At 40.4% G+C, this 16,105-nt stretch overlaps 1 protein-coding gene across 1 annotated transcript in view; it reads left to right on the plus strand.

Moving 5' to 3' along the window:
* SND1 (staphylococcal nuclease and tudor domain containing 1) overlaps positions 1-16,105 on the plus strand; it is a 437,045-nt gene that overhangs the window by 151,981 nt on the left and 268,959 nt on the right. The window contains exon 11 of the mRNA XM_527879.8: positions 3,295-3,384. Coding sequence (XP_527879.3) covers positions 3,295-3,384 — 90 coding nt within the window. The remainder of the gene's footprint in view (positions 1-3,294; positions 3,385-16,105) is intronic.

Here is a 16,105-nt window from a genome sequence, read left to right on the forward strand (position 1 = left end):
TTTCTCAGGGACTTCTAATATCTCTCTTGTAAGATGTTTGCAGATGTCAATAGCTACTAGCTCTGAGGGGTTAGAGTAACAAGATCATTCTGTGGTATCTTGTTTTCTGCTTGTGCTATTAGTTCTTTTCTAGCTTCATGAGAGACATATAATCAGACTCTGAAGGTGCCTTGTTTTTTATTGGGGTGTTTGTTGATACACTTTTTATTTTCCTTCATTCTTTTGAGGGTATTTTGTCCTGTGGAGTGTCTTAAAAGCAAGATTCTTATTTAGACAAACATTTTCAAACATTTAGTTGTACCTCAACCCATAATCTTCATTTGAAGGCTCATTGGAACAGTGTTTCTTACCTTTTATTCCTAGTTTTGGAATTACAGCCAACTGACATTCCCGTCTACCTCTGTGCTGTTTCAGAATATGTGGGGAGACAGATGTAGCGGTGCATGCCTATAGTCCTAGCTACTCAGGAGGCCGAGATGGGAGGACTGCCTGAAGCCAGGAGTTCAAGACTAGCCTGAGCAACATAGTAAGACCCCATATCTTTAAAAAAAAAAAAAAAATGTAGGTAAGTTGCAGGATTTTGGGTTCTGAGGCAAATCATAAGGCTATGTAAGGTCAGTGTCGTTATTTTGTTCAATTCATTTTTCAAAATGTTCACTTAGTCTTTAGTAATCACAGAGCTACCCTCAGAAAATAGAATGTCCACTGTTGTTTGGTGAATATGAATATGCTGACACTTCTTTATTCCTGAGGGCTGGTTGTGATAACCATTGATTTTGTCTTTATTTAAAATCCTGTTTATTACCGGCACCTGGTATCTTCTGTCTGGCAAGCATTCTTACGTATGATTGAGCGCCATCACCAACTCTGCTTTACAGCTTATGTTACACTTGGCTCCTTAAGAGATCTCTGATTTGTAATCTATTTTTATAAAATATCCATAATCCTGTACATCTGTCCCTTGTGTTAACCAGCATTCCCCTAACCCAGGCAATTTCTATGCATCCCATTTCCTTTATTTTCTGTAAGAAAACCTCAATGTTATTTTGTTCCTCTAAAGATTCTCATGTTTACGGTCATATCCTTCCCATTAGACAGTGATCATGACACACCTGGGCCTTGATCAGAGCTCAGCCACCCCAGAGGCTTCTATTTGGAGTGTGTTGACTTCCACATATGATCTGGGAGAAGGAGCTACCTTAAGTTTTTAGAAGAGCACTGGAATGATGATCATTATGCCCTCTGCCCCCACTTTTTTTAACAGGAGGTAGAAAACAGCTGATTAGTGAATATGAAACTCAAATTTCCTTGACACGGAAAGTGTTATCTGCATTCTCATAAGAGATTTTCTTGGTCGTAGTCAATGAATTGAAATGTTTGTATGTGCTAGAGGCATGGAGGCTTAGTTTGCATCTAGGAGGAAACATCTATTTCATAGATCCCCTTAACCATAATATCGACCTTAGGATGATTTTTAAATGGGGCATTGAAATGATGAAGGCTGTTTACTTAAGAGTAGCGGCTATTTAGGAAAAAATGTAATATCTGCTTTGAGTACAGTTTGGACTACACAGAGGTGTCTTGTTTTGTCAGGTGCATAATAGATGGCAAAGGTTCGGCCAGATTGGATAAGCATAGAGGATGTGGAATCGATGGTGTACGTCTAGGGTAGGGGTTAGTCCTTGATTTTCTCCTGTCTTTCTATACTTTTTGCAAATATTTTCCTGGAGGTTCTCAAGTCTGCAAAGCAGTCCTGTTCTCCTAGCATACTTGATCTTTGTATATCAGTCTGCATGTTTCTTTGGAGCTACTTATATCTAACTGTAGTTATTGAGTATGTACTAATGAGGGAGGTACTGTACTTGGCTCTGGGGAGTTAAAGAAAAACAAATGGATGGGTCTTTTTTGTCTTGGAACTTATAGGCTTCTGGGAGGGAAACATTAAAGTGAAGTATACCAACTGGTGTAGTCAGGATCTCTTATTTCTTATACAAAGACAAAAGTCTCTTGACTTACGCATGTCATCATGACTCCACATTGGATTCCTACTCCTTTATCCTCCCTTTCTACACCATTGTCAGTTCCCGTTAATTCATTTCTTCAAGTGGTTCTCATCATTTCTCGGGCTCCTGTCCTTTCCTACTTCTGTTACCTTCATCTAGATAGACCCTCTTATATCATCTAAAAATGGCATTGCTTAGAATAGCCACCTCTTTTAGGAGAAGTCTGGGGCCTATGAGATAATGAAGTAAGTGTGTATGTGTTGACATACTATTTCTTCCTGCCTCTCTTCTTTTGGTTTTCTGTTTTTTCCAACTTTAATTTTCCTCCTATTTCTTTACTATCCTGCAAACTCATATTAAATCTGACCTTGTCAATGAAACATTTCCTGATTACTTCTTTCCACTTCCCTGAACTCTTATAGCATTTAGTCCCTAGTCTGTATCACATGTATTAGCATAGCACTTAATCAAAACTATTGTCCCGGTGTGGTGGCTCAGGCCTGTAATCCCAGCACTTTGGGTGGGAGGCAGAGGCAGGTGGATCATTTGAGGTCAGGAGTTTGAGACCAGCCTAGCCAATAGGTGAAACCCCATCTCTACTAAAAATACAAAAATTAGCTGGGTGTGGTGACACATGCCTGTAATCCCAGCTACTGTGGAGGCTGAGGCACAAGAATTGCTTGAACCCAGGAGGCGGAGGTTGCAGTGAGCCAAGATCATGCCCCTGCACTCCAGCCTGGGCAACAGAGCAAGACTCTGTCTGAAAAAAAAGGAAGAAAAAAAAAACTGCTTTGTGTTGCTATTTCATATCTGTAGGATTTCTGTTATTACTATTTTAAGTTTCATAATTTTTGAGTCCAGGATTATATATGTATTTACAGAATGCTTTGTATGGAACTAACAGTTGGTAGGTGCTCAATAAAGATTTTTTGAGTAATAGAATTGGATTTAAAATATCTATAAATATTTGAAGGGTCCTAATACTTAATTGAGCTTCTTCTGTAATACAGTTTATGCCTCTATGTCTGTGTTAAAGACCATTTGTTTCCAGTTTGGGTAATTACAAACACTTCATTTCTTATTTGTGAGCCTGTTATGTGAAAAAGGTAGCCCTATTCTCGGTAAAGCACTTCAACCAAATACTTTTAATCATTTATTATGTGTCTTAACACATTTAATATTTGCGATACTAAGAGATAACCAATTTCAGACACATTCCTATATCTTGTGCTGTTGTACGTGTTCATTTGATTTTGTTCATTCCTGATGTCATGTTTTATTTTACTTTTAGGATAAGAACAAGAAACTGCGTCCCCTGTATGACATTCCTTACATGTTTGAGGCCCGGGAATTTCTTCGAAAAAAGCTTATTGGGAAGAAGGTAAGTAATTGATGACAGAAGCATATTTGCAAGTGGTTGGGCTTAAGCTAATCTTTTGGAGGCAATTGTTATAAGCTGGGCCCTTTACCAGCAGATGACACTTCTCCATCAAGTCAAATGGAATTACTTTGATATGAAGAGAGGCGTGTTTATGTGTCAGAAACGGTACCCGATGGGAGAGGTTTAAAATTGGGGCCCTGACCACAGTTTGATTGCCAATAGTCTCACAGCAGGGTCCGGGCTCAATTCCAGTTTTAATAATTGCATATTGCCCTGAGCTCCATTCAGTTGGCTCTCTTGTTCTCTCCAGCCACCTTCATTAAATGTCCAGGGCTATGGAATTTACTAGCGAGGGAAGGTTGCTGCTTTTTCATGCTTCCCCTACTTCTGAGGGATAGGCTGGCTATAAGGGGAAGAGGGGATGACCTGGACTAAGAGCACGCCTATTGTAATGCACTGTGGCATCAATGCTCCCTCTATTCTTCTGGCTGGCAGAATTTCCTATACCCTGTGGGAGTTTTTTTTTCAGGAAGGGGTGTGTGGCTTCCTGATAGTTCATGTGCAGATTTTTGTGTAGCTTGATGGCTTTTTTTTTTTTTTTGAGACAACATCTCACTCTGTTGCCTAGTCTGGAGTGCAGAGGTGTGATCTCAGCTCACTGCAACCTCTACACCCTGAGTTCAAGCATTTCTACCACCTCAGCCTCCAGAATAGCTGGGACTGCAGGTATGCACCACCACGCCTGGCTAATTTTTGTATTTTTTTGGTCGAGACGGAGTTTCACCATGGTGGCCAGGCTGGTCTTGAACTCCTGACCTCAAGTGATCCACCCGCCTCAGCCTCCCAAAGTGCTGGGATTACAGGCATGAGCCACCATGCCCAGCCGCATGTTGACTTTATATTTCTAATGTAACAGTTCGGAGGCCATACATTTCATTTCTTTGTGTTCCTTGTTAGGGCATAATATTCTGTGACTGTTCACAGAATTTGCATTCTGGGAATCTGATAGTAAGCCTTTGAGCATCCTCTCATTTTTCCTCATGGCCCAACTCTAAGAGTCCTGGGTAGTTTCTTATGTCCTGGATCAATAAAGAACATGAATGTGATGGTTCCTATGATAGTGATTGAAAGAATGCTATCCAAGGAGGTACTGTGATTCATCTTTTCCTCACTTAGTTTCAGTTTGGATTTTGGGAGAAATATCATATTTTGAGTCAATATTTATTGTATCTTCAGAAAGGCAAAGCCATTTTTTTTTAATCTGGCCATAACACACTAAAGCCATATTAGCATTCCTTACCTGAACCATCGATGCTGTGACAGGTTTTGTTTTTGTTTTTGTTTTTGTTTTTTTGAGACAGAGTCTCACTCTGTTGCCCAGGCTGGAGTGCAGTGGTGCAATCTCTGCTCACCACAACCTCCGCCTTTTGTATTCAAGCAATTCTCCTGCCTCAGCCTCGCAAGTAGCTGGGACTACAGGTGCGTGCCACCATGGCTGTCTAATTTTTGTATTTTTAGTGGAGATGGGGTTTCCCTGTGTTGGCCAGGCTGGTCTTGAACTCCTAACCTCGTGATCCGCCCACCTTGGCCTCCCAAAGTGCTGGGATTACAGGCATGGGCCACTGCACCCGGCCTTGTGACAGGTTTAATAAGGCTCTGACTTTTGAACTAATACCAAAATAGTGTATCCTAATTATAAATACAACCATTTTTATTGTATACCATAGTCACTAGGATGATAATTATAGTAAGAGATTTTGAAGTTGGACATAAGGTAAAATTGCTAATTTTGAGGAAGAGAAACCAAACTGGATTCTCAAAAATGAGTATTCGATCTACTCAGGTTTCTTCAGAGAATAGGTTCATTTGTCATCGTACAAAACTTGACAGCATGCTGTATTCATTCATGAGGTGGAGTACGAATGATGGCTTTAAGCTTCTTTCAATTTCTAGATCTCCTGTTATCTGATCTAATGTCTAACATCTCTATTCCACCAAGTTGATATCATTTCGCTCATTTACTGGCTTATAAACAGTTGCTTACAGATAGCCAAGGAATTTCTTCACAAGTGTGGGTTTCTATTGAAATTTATCTAAAATCACATTGAAAGGAGTGGCAGCACGTATCTGATTCGTGTGTAGCCAGTTGTGTGGCGTGTATTATGGCATCCACCTGGTTTATTTGAATATTGCCTTAACCCTGATTCTGTTTCATCCCTGGGACCATAGATCATAGCTTATTGCAGCAGCTGCTAATGGTCTTGGAAGGTTAGACCAAGGTTCTGCTCTCAAGGACTGTATGCCAGGCCATTGTAAAGTGCTCTGTCACAGGATAAAAGGACTAACCTCCAGTGTCAGATATGGAGTCAATTCTTAATCAATTAGGTTCCCTCTTGGTGAGAGAAGCCTCCTTTATTGGTTCCTGTGCAACAGAGTTGATTGTATTCTATTTGTGCTGAGCTCAAGTTTTTTTCCCCAGAGTGACATTGTATAAATGATGAATATTGTATCCCTGAGTAGTGAGTAGGATGCAACTCAGCTCTGCTGGGCTGGAACATTCCTGATGCAAACTGCTTTTCCTGACTCACCACCTGAAACCACTTGCCTGTCTTCTGGGCCTGTCACTTGCCACAGTGAACACCCATGTACTCTGGCGTCTGGGAGCAGGCAGGGCAGTTGCTGCCTCAGGGGAGTGGCTAGCACATCATTGCACATTTCTACCAATTCCCTTCAGACCTCTGCAGCTGTTCAGCATGGCACATGGTGATTAAGAGGCACCATGAGGGAGCGTGTGTATCTATGTGCCTGTGTGCACGAAAGCTGATTAGGGCAGCCTGTCACAGCTTAAGAAAGATAATGGAGGTAAAATCATCTTCTCTGCCTAGACTATTATTTGACCTTCTCAGGGATTCCATAATATGACAATTTTGAGGAGTTGCTAGAATGCAGAGAAATAAGACTGAAGGTAAACTGCTAAGGTGTTTTGTTGGCTTTGATGACCTCCATCCTAGTTTTTGGAAATGGATTCACTTCCTGGATTTAATTCTGGATTAATGCCTTTAATTAAATTACCCATACTTCTCTTGGAGGCTTTGTTTCGTAATTTGTGAACTGGGACTATTACTTGCTTTCCTTCTCTCATGAAGTTGAGTTATGAGAATATAGGATGATGGTAGTATTTCATATTTGTCCAGATGCCCGTAAAGTATATGGTTTGATTTTGCTTAATACTGTTTTTATATAGAATCTTTCATAGCCCTACTTTTTCAGTTATGATATATTCCTGGTTCTGAGGTTATGAGAAGTGCATCAGCGTGCGACTAATCTGACATCATGAGGAGTATTTTTCCCTTTCTTTGTTGGTTCTGCTGACTTTATTGCCTTTTCAACCCATTGCATGAATTCCAGTGTTATTTAATTAGATCTGCATGAGGGCTTTAGCTTTCAGAAGATGAGTATGTGCTGGTGCTAAAGGGTGTGTATGTGTGTGTTTCTAATTGAGAGAGTGGTAGAAGAATACTGTGTGTATCCTTGAAGCATTTTGGAAACTCCCTCAATTGCCATACTGCCTAGTAGAACTCCCTTCCCATCTCCTGTTTACCATCTGCCCTCTTTCACTAAAATCTTGACTAAGGAATATTCACAGCAAAGAGTTTTGTGTTAATTTCTTCACAGGCTCATCATGAAATGGAATTTGTAATAACTTTAACATGTTTTCTGGTTTTCCAGAATGATTTTCTCGCTGTGTGAATACAATGGTGAGACTGGTGTCCTTAGGCTGTGGTCTTCTTCTGATAGCAGGAGCAATCTTTTTCTGTGTTTACAATTTATTTCCCTTAACGCTTAGAGATCAGTTTGCATTGCCCTAGTCATTTTGCTTTCAGGAGAATAAGGTAGTAACTGGGATCTTCATTGGGATTTCCCTCCAGCTATCTTATAAAATATCTAAAGTTGAGACTCAGTATGGTTTATCCATGTGATACAGTTTTTTAAAATGACATATGAGTCATTTCTATAGCTCCTGTCCCTTAATTGCAGAATTTCTATCACCATGGGAACCATTGTATTTAAACTTGCAATTTGTTTGGACAACTGGAGTTTCAAAAATGATGGAAAAGATGGAATTGTAAGAAGCCAGAGTGCATTGAAGCTTCTGTGCTGACAGTAGATGCTCATTGTAAACTGTTCTATCATCAGAGACTGTCCTGAAAATATATGCCTATTGCTTTAATGTCCCTTTTACTATTTCTTTTGGTGAGCAAATATTGGGGATGAGCCTCATTTGTAAACTAACAGCAGCCTTTTTGTGGCTTTCATGCCATTGAAATTTGTTATCTGAACTAACCCAGCTCTTTTTAGGCACTTAAAATTGGGCATTTTTCTTGATCAGTGCAGACATTTGGGAAGTTATGGGGCTATAAATCATTTAGTGAGTTATTTCAAATCCAGATTGCCTTAGATTGTTGTTCTCTTTTCAAAATCTGTCTTTCTTGAGGTATGTACTTTTAGGGTGTGGAGATGGAAATGATCTCCATGTGCACCAGACTTATAAATCCAGAATTTCCAAGACTAATCTCTTGATCTTCTGGTGGACATCTGGCTCTCCTCCGGTGTTATGGGAGTTACCCCATTATCTATTGCTATCAGACATCTTTGACACCCTTATTCCAGTCCCTCACCCACTTCTGCTGGATATGTATCTGAATGATTCCTCCTTTCCAGTGCACTGCGCCTACCTTGCTTATATCTCGTCTAGCCTGGACTCCTATGTGGCCTTCCTACTGGTTTTGCCACAAGAATCAGGGTGTTAGACTACCTCCTCGTATCAGTAATCCAAAATCAATCTGGAAATGGTTAATATATGTAATGATATTATCTCTATTCTGGGTAAATGTGCTTCTGTGAGCTAGGTTGGCAACCCAACTACTGTTTATAGCCTTGTTTCTATGCAATAAAATAAAATATTCTAAATGTCTAAGAGTTTTGGAGATGTGGCTCATTTGTAATTTGGTGGCTACCATTTTATAATTTTCATGCCTTTGAAATTTCTTCTGTGAAGTAGACAGACTATTTTTTTTGGTAAAGCATTTGATAGAATGCCGATTATATCTTCAAGGGTTAGGACTGCTGTTTATTGGGTTCTCTCTTCATAGTAAGCACTGAACTCTGAGAACTTTGTTTTCACTTTTAATTTTCGCCTCCACCCTGCAAGATCTACATGTTGTTCTGGTCTTTACAAGTAAAGAAACTGGAGCCCACAGAAAAGTACTTTACTCAGATGCCAATGCTTTTAATTGCTATGCTGAATTAAAGACTTTTAGAAATGTTTACTTCTCTGTTGTGTATACTGACTCAGATATAGACAGGGTCGTGGTATTTTTGGAATAATGTCTGTTCCTGTATATAATACATCCTTTACATGCTGCAAGAAAGTAGATTTCTTCAGGTAGTCTGTGGCTATCAGGAGGTGGTAATAGCACTGTATATCTGCCTTCAGAGTGCTTTTAGCCCTCTAGACATTATCTCATTAGTCTTTGAGATGTCCCTGTGAAGTTGTGTTTCATCAAGTCGTTCTTCAGAGAAAGCAGTGTCAGATTACATGTTCTTCGCCTAAATATACAGACAATGTGAAGTCCTCGATAACATTGCTAAGCCAATTTTGAAGCTTGATTTCTCTTTCTCTTCATTCCCTTGGCATAGGTGTGACTTCTGGGAGCATCAGGGAGAAAGGAAGGACAGGTGTTGCTTTTTTTTATCTTGGCACAGGGTCACGGAGAAGTTGAGGGGCACTGTAGGTGCTTGTTCCACTGTATGAGAATAGATCTCCGAAGGTACCGGGAGTAACATTGCTTAGCAGGAGCAGTTTTTCACTCTGCTAGTGAGAGCTCTTCAAGGGCACAGAGCTTTGCTGAGGAGGACTCCACCCTTCTCCCTGGCTATTTATCAGGGTTGTCCTTTTCCTTAAAAACACTTGTGTTCTGTCTGTTGCAGTGTGTTACCTAATCAGCTGTGTTAAGTACAAAAAGCTGGGATTCTGGGGATTCTTGTTCCTAATTACCTCTATTTAAGTTTGGATTTTATAAACATTTCTTTTGTCATCTCCACATTTTTCACCTCATATTAATTTGATTCATTCATGCTATGGAAAAGTCCTTTACATTAATGATCAAAGCAGGCCCTAAGGTTGTGAATGCATTGTGATTTAAATTGACAGGTTTATACAAGGTTGCTTGTCCTTGCCTCCTCAGTGCCAGCTGTTCGGTGTGGCTGTAAATTTTTTGAACAAATGACTGAAGATATTTGCCAAATTGAGAGCTGTTTTGAATGACTTGTAATTTCCGACCATGCATTTTTCTAGGAAGAGTTCTCCCACTTGGAAGTGGTAGTAATGTGTCAACATGCATTGGAGACCATGTTTCATTTTAGATGCTCTTTACCCTTTGGGTTTTGGGAAGGATCCTAATCTTTTACCCCTTGATTCTTGAGCTCTCTTGTAAAGAGGAGGTTGATTAACAGAAATGACTGGAGTTGCCTGTTTCTGGAAGCTCAGCAAGGTAGCTTTCTTCCTGCTGCCACCTAAATGGTCTTTTCGATAATGAGCTTTTGGTTGTCTGTTGTTGTTGTTTTCCCTGCAGACTCTGAAAAGTACCTCTGTTCTTTGAGGATTATCAGGGTGTTGAGCTGAGCACACATTTCTTTGGTGAAGTGTGTTATTTGTTGTTGTTGTTGTTGTTGTTGTTGTTTTCTTGAAATGGAGTTTTGCTCTTGTGGCCCAGGCTGGAGTGCAAGCAATGGCAGGATCTTGGCTCACTGCAACCTCCGCCTCCCAGGTTCAAGTGATTCTCCTGCCTTAGCCGCCCAAGTAGCTGGGATTATGGGCGCCTGCCACCACACCTGGCTAATTTTTTATATTTTTAGTAGAGATGGGGTTTCACCATGTTGGCCAGGCAGGTCTCAAACTCCTGACCTCAGGTGATCCACCTGCCTTGGCCTCCCAGAGTGCTGGGATTACAGGTGTAAGCCACCACGCTCGGCCTTGAAGTGTGTTATTTGTGTGATGTATGTTGTAATATCCTCTTTAAAAAGCATCTCTAAGTTAAATGAAGAAGCTAGAGTTTTCAACTGCGTTCCTGGAAATTTCTTCCGTATGCTCACCTGAGGGAAATGATTTATTAGCTACCAGAATCCTCGAGATTCTCATATCTCTGGGTAATACTCTTATATTAATTTGCTTATTATTAAAGACTTTCTTACTTGGACTCCCAAGTTGCTCATATTTTTCTGGTGAATGTTCCCATATTTATAACATGATTTGTGGTCGGCTTGTCTTAAGCCACCCACTCCTGATCTTTTCAGCTGGGTTTCTGAAATGTCGTCCTTGGGGCTGGAACTTTCCATGCTTACTCTCTGCAAACCAAGATTTTATTTTAGGGGAGATTTGTGCTGAATCAGCTCAGCTGTGTTTGGGGGTAGGGAGAGGACAGGCTTTTTTTCCCACTTTAAAAATAACCCTTATGTGCCAAAAAACCCTATAAAATGTGCTGAATTGCAAATCTTCCAACTTCCTATACCTCCTGGTTTACAGAGAATAGATTCTTTTGAGCTTGGGCTTGATGATACTGTGCAGAATATCTTATGTTGTAGACAAGTGTAAAGTGAGGCTGGATGCAGATGTGCTCATTTGGAAAGGAAACCTGACTATTGCTATCTTTTTTCAGTATTTTTTTCTCCAGCATACGATCAGTTTTGTCCACTTACAAGGATCTATATAGGGATACTAGATATAAATTTTCTAATGAGAAAAATGTTTTCTTGTGTATCTGCAAAATAACCCATATCATTCAGAAAGAGTCCAATTGGAAAGCACCAACATTCCAGGGTTTCTATGTAAGTGGATCTCTTTTTGTTATGTTCTGTAAAGTTGGGCTAATTGTTTAGGTTGCTTGAATATTTCTTTCCCAAGGGTATAAACAGTTTATTTGCGTGTGAGAAGGTAGGATGCACAAGTGTCTGTTGGTTCTAAGGTTGAAATTTGTCGACTTTTTATAGTTGGGTGATAGAAGTGATATTTTAAAGGCTACATCTTCATAATTTGGGTCATGTAGTTGTAAGTTACAAAATGAGCCCCTTGTTTTAATGTATTTAAAGTCTGAGTGATACTTTTTGCTCTTATGTGAAAGAAATTATTTTTATTGACACTCAGAATTGGCTTTTTTTTACTTTTACCTGAGCAGTTATCTTCTTCTGGCAAAACTTTAGGTATCCCTAAAGTGTAACAGTTCTATCCCATGAGTATTGCTAGCTTGGACAGTCCTTCCTGATGTTTTCATGATGATATGTGTAGTGGGGTTGCACAGCATCTCCCCAGAATACCCATCCATCTCGAACCTTAGAGTGTGACCTTATTTGGAAATAAGGTCTTTGCAGATGTAATTCGTTAAGGTAAAATGAAGTGATACTGGATTATGATGGACCCTAAATTCATTGACCAGTATCCTAATAAGAAGACGATCTATAGCCAGGCGTGGTGGACTGCACCTATAGTCCCAGCTATTTGGGTGGCTGAGATAGGAGGATCGCTTGAGCCTAGGAGTTGGAGGCCGCAGTGAACCATGATCATGCCACTGGACTCTAGTCTGTGCAACAGAGTGAGACCCCAACTCTAGAAGAAGAAGGAGGAGGAGGAGGGGAGGAAGAAGAGAAGGAGGAGGAGGACGAGGAGGAGTATTGGGCACAGAGAGAAAGAGACCATGTGACAGTGGAGGTAGAAATTGGAGTGGTTTTAGCTACAAGCCAGGAAATGCCAACAATTGCCAGGATGCACCAGCTAGGAAGAGGTAAGGAAGGATACCTCCCTGGGGCCTTTAGAGGTATAATGATCCTGCCTACACCTTGATTTTCAACTTGGAGCTTTTGGAATTTTGAGGGGGTAATTTGCGGTACTTTGTTATGGCAGCCCTAGGAAAGCAATTTAGCTTCTTGTATCTGGCCACTTGACTCTTGGCCGAACCTCTTGTTTCTGGGTTTCTACTTCAGTAGTTAGTTTCTTTACCAAGTAATCTGTGAGATAGGGTTTGATAATGTCAGCATTCTTTCATCTCCGATTTCATGCCTGTTTTGTCTTACTTCCTTTATTTGTGTTTATTCTTTCTGTCAATACTCCTCCTGGGTGGTAATGCCTTCCCTCCTGCAGACCAGCTGACAGTTGGTGTGGAGGAATTGATAAACCCAAGCACATTTCCAGTGTTGTCCATAGGCTTACCTCCAAACCAGTGTCCTGTTTTCTTTCCTTGAAGCATGAACACTGATGTCCACTTAAGAAGGCTGCCCTGTCTCATGGCCATCCCAGTCACAGGGCCTCCATCACTTCTACTTAGTAATTAGCAGCATTTTGAAATATGACACACCCTGGGAGAAATCATTCCTGGCAGGAGCTCTTGATGAGCCGTGCTCATCCCATTCAAGGTTGATGAATAGAACATTAAGAATAATTAGCACAAGACTGTCTTCTGGAACACTATCTCTTTTACATAGAGCATTATGTGGCACTGTGCAGGAATTTTCTTCAGTAACTATAGGAATCCCAGGTGTTCTCCTTAACCTGGCCTTTTTGGATAAGATATTTTTTCTGCAGCTTTGCCTTCTCACCTCTTCTGGCTTCAACAAGTGGGCTGGGCTGAAGAGCAAGTCCTCTGAAAGGTATTTGCTCAATAGTTGGTGTGCTTATTTTCTTTAGAACTCAGTCCCTGAAGCTTTGGTCATGTGTAAACACTTGCTATGTTAAGAAGGCCTTAATACGTTAACAAGTAACCTAGTAACACCAATTCATTTCTCAAACTCTTTTTTTTTTTTTTTTGTAACAGTGTCTCGCTCTGTCACCCAGGCTGGAGTGCAGTGATGCGATCTTGGCTCACTGCAACGTCTGCCTCCTGGGTTCAAGCAGTTCTCATGCCCCAGTCTTCTGAGTAGCTGGACTACAGGCATGTACCACCAAGCCCAGCTAATTGTTGTATTTTTAGTAGAGATAGGGTTTCACCATGTTGGCTAGGGGTCTCGAACTCCCAATCTCAGGTGATCTGTCTGCTTTGGCCTCCCAACGTGCTGGAATTACAGGCATGAGCCACTCCACCTAGCTAGTTCATTTCTGTTATTCATTCAGCAGATATTTTTTGGACAGCTACTCTGTGCCAAGGCATTGGGGATAGAGCCTATTTTTATAGTACTAATATTTTAGAAAACACACATAGTTGTTGGGTACCTTTGTAGAGGTGCAGTAAAGATGAATAAAATATCATCTCTGTTGCAAGTTGCTTGCAGTCTAACTGGAGTGAGATGACATCTGTTGTGTGAGAAGTTGAATAAGAACAGATTTGAATAACTGGTAAGACAACAGAAATGTATCACTTGATGGTATTTGATAAATATTAATGCGAAGTGTACTGATTGTGGTTATCTTTCACAGATAGGAGAGGTCTCACCTGCTGGGTGACCTTATGTATTTAATGGTCTCAGCTTCCAGTCATAACCCTGACTCTTAGGAATAGGAATATTTCCCCTCCTAACTTCTTTCTCTGCTTGTAGACTTGCCCTGTTTCTTCTGTCTATGCCATCTTGCAGATTACTATCACAATTGCTTTCAAAATGCGTAGACCTGACCACGTCACCAACTCTGCTGATACCCATTTGCCTGCAGAAAAAAAATCTGATTCCTTAAATGATTATATAATAAAAAGCAAAGGAAAGGCAGCTGTATATAAAATATTGTAACTTCAAGTGAGCATCTTGCTTCCATTTCCAGTCTGACTTCTGGCATTGCTGTCCACATAATATGTCACAAAGAACTTCTCACCATTCCATGGACATGCCAAGCCATTTCACAACTTCTTTCCTTCATACTTTTTTTTTTTTTTTTTGGTCAGGAATCTTACCTCTGTTCTGTATTCCTGGTTCCCCATGTAAAGTCTGGTGTTCTTTGTCCTCCGATAATATTTTTGTGACCCTTTCTGTTGTAGTAGTTCCCAGGTCTGACCTTCCTCCCCACCCCTATAGGGCAAAGAGCCTCTCTTGTCTTTTCATCAGCTCACAGTTCCTAAGACTGTGCTTGACATTGAGAATGACGTCGAGATCCTCAATAGATCTTTACAGAAGGGGTGGGATTTGTCCTGTGCTTTGTCATATGGAAGATTTGGATATGGAGAAGGCCTGTCATATAGCTCTGAGCTGGGGAAATGGTTTCCTTGTCACCTGCTTTTTAAATTTCCTCATACTGTTATATAATAATATAGACTTGGAGTCCTAATTCAGGGAGACTTTAGGTATAAAGTACTGTCTGGTTGAAATACAAACCAAGACCTTAAAAATAGGTTGGATAAATATGTTTTCTTTTGTTTTGCTATGTATGAATTGAAATTGTTGGATTATCGCTCCATCTGATTGGCAGCATGCTTGTTGTCTAGTGTGAAGTCTTCATGAGGGAAGCTGAGCAGTCACTCCTTAGTACTGTAGGTCTGATTTGGGGCTTTTCTGTGTCTTTTTCATTATTGAAACTGTGCATCATTAAAAATCACAGAAGGATTTACTCAACTAATAGGCAATAAATACTATTTTTTGGCTTGAATTCTCTATTATTATTTTAAAGTTCTAAGTAACTTAAGGTTGATGGACCTTGACTGAACCCTGCTGTTTCCATCTCCCCCTCAGCCCCTGGCTTGGGATTCTTAATGTTCCTATTCCCCAGTAATAGTGCAAATGAGTTGGAAGTCAGTACGTCACTGCCTTGCTCCACTCTGCTGTGTGTGCGTTGTATGATGGACCTTTTTGCCTGGCAGGTTGCTGCTGAGCCCAGCTCCTCAGAGCCTGTCCTAGTAGAATTTGATGCACAGGGTGGGCAGTGAAACAGCAGAGTTTCCTCCACCAGGCTCGGTTTCCACCATCTCCAAACTTTTAACCACCATTTATTTAAAAAAGACACCAAAAGAAAAGCAAGGAAAGGAGAAGTAAAGAATGGAAGAAAGGAAGGGAGAAAGTCACAGAGGTGACCTGGTCTTTGATTAGAAGTTTAGGTGACCGTGTTTTGGTGAGATGGTGTCACGTGCAGCTAGAGAGCTGGGGAGGCTTTTTTAGCTTTCTGATTGAATCTCTCAACATTTGAGTGAGAAAATCATAATTTGATGGTCTCTGCATTTATGACACCTCCATTTCTTCAGTTATAAAATGGACATCATGTTTGACACCTCTAATTCCTTGTGTTTGTAATAGTATAGGGAGAGAATGTAAGCAAACAGTCACATTAGGAGTAAATTTGAGCAGGGCAAAACGGAAGGAACTGTTTTATTTCTTCAGGGTGGAACTATAGAAGTTAGTACCTCAAATGCAGACCTGCAGCCTTGTCCAAAATTTGTCAGGCTACATAAAAATGAAGAGATGAGACATTTCAGTGACCTCAGAGTCAGGAAGATATGCAGTTGAAGATTGTGTATCATCACATTCTTACACTTGGGATGAATTCATTTCTTTCATTGTTCCTCATTTTCTTAATTTGGAATATCCAAAGGATACTTTTTTCTACCCTCTAAAAAGATGATCTTACTAAGGTATCCAGAAAGACTCAATTTGTCTTCCTGGTATTTCTAATCAGATTCTGACTTAACAACATTTACTTTTAAAAATGTAGTTTTCCTAGTATTGACTCTGAGGAGGGCCACCATAAAGAGGCAGGTGG

This window comes from Pan troglodytes, chromosome 6, assembly GCF_028858775.2.
Source record: "Pan troglodytes isolate AG18354 chromosome 6, NHGRI_mPanTro3-v2.0_pri, whole genome shotgun sequence".
Lineage (NCBI taxonomy): Eukaryota > Metazoa > Chordata > Mammalia > Primates > Hominidae > Pan > Pan troglodytes.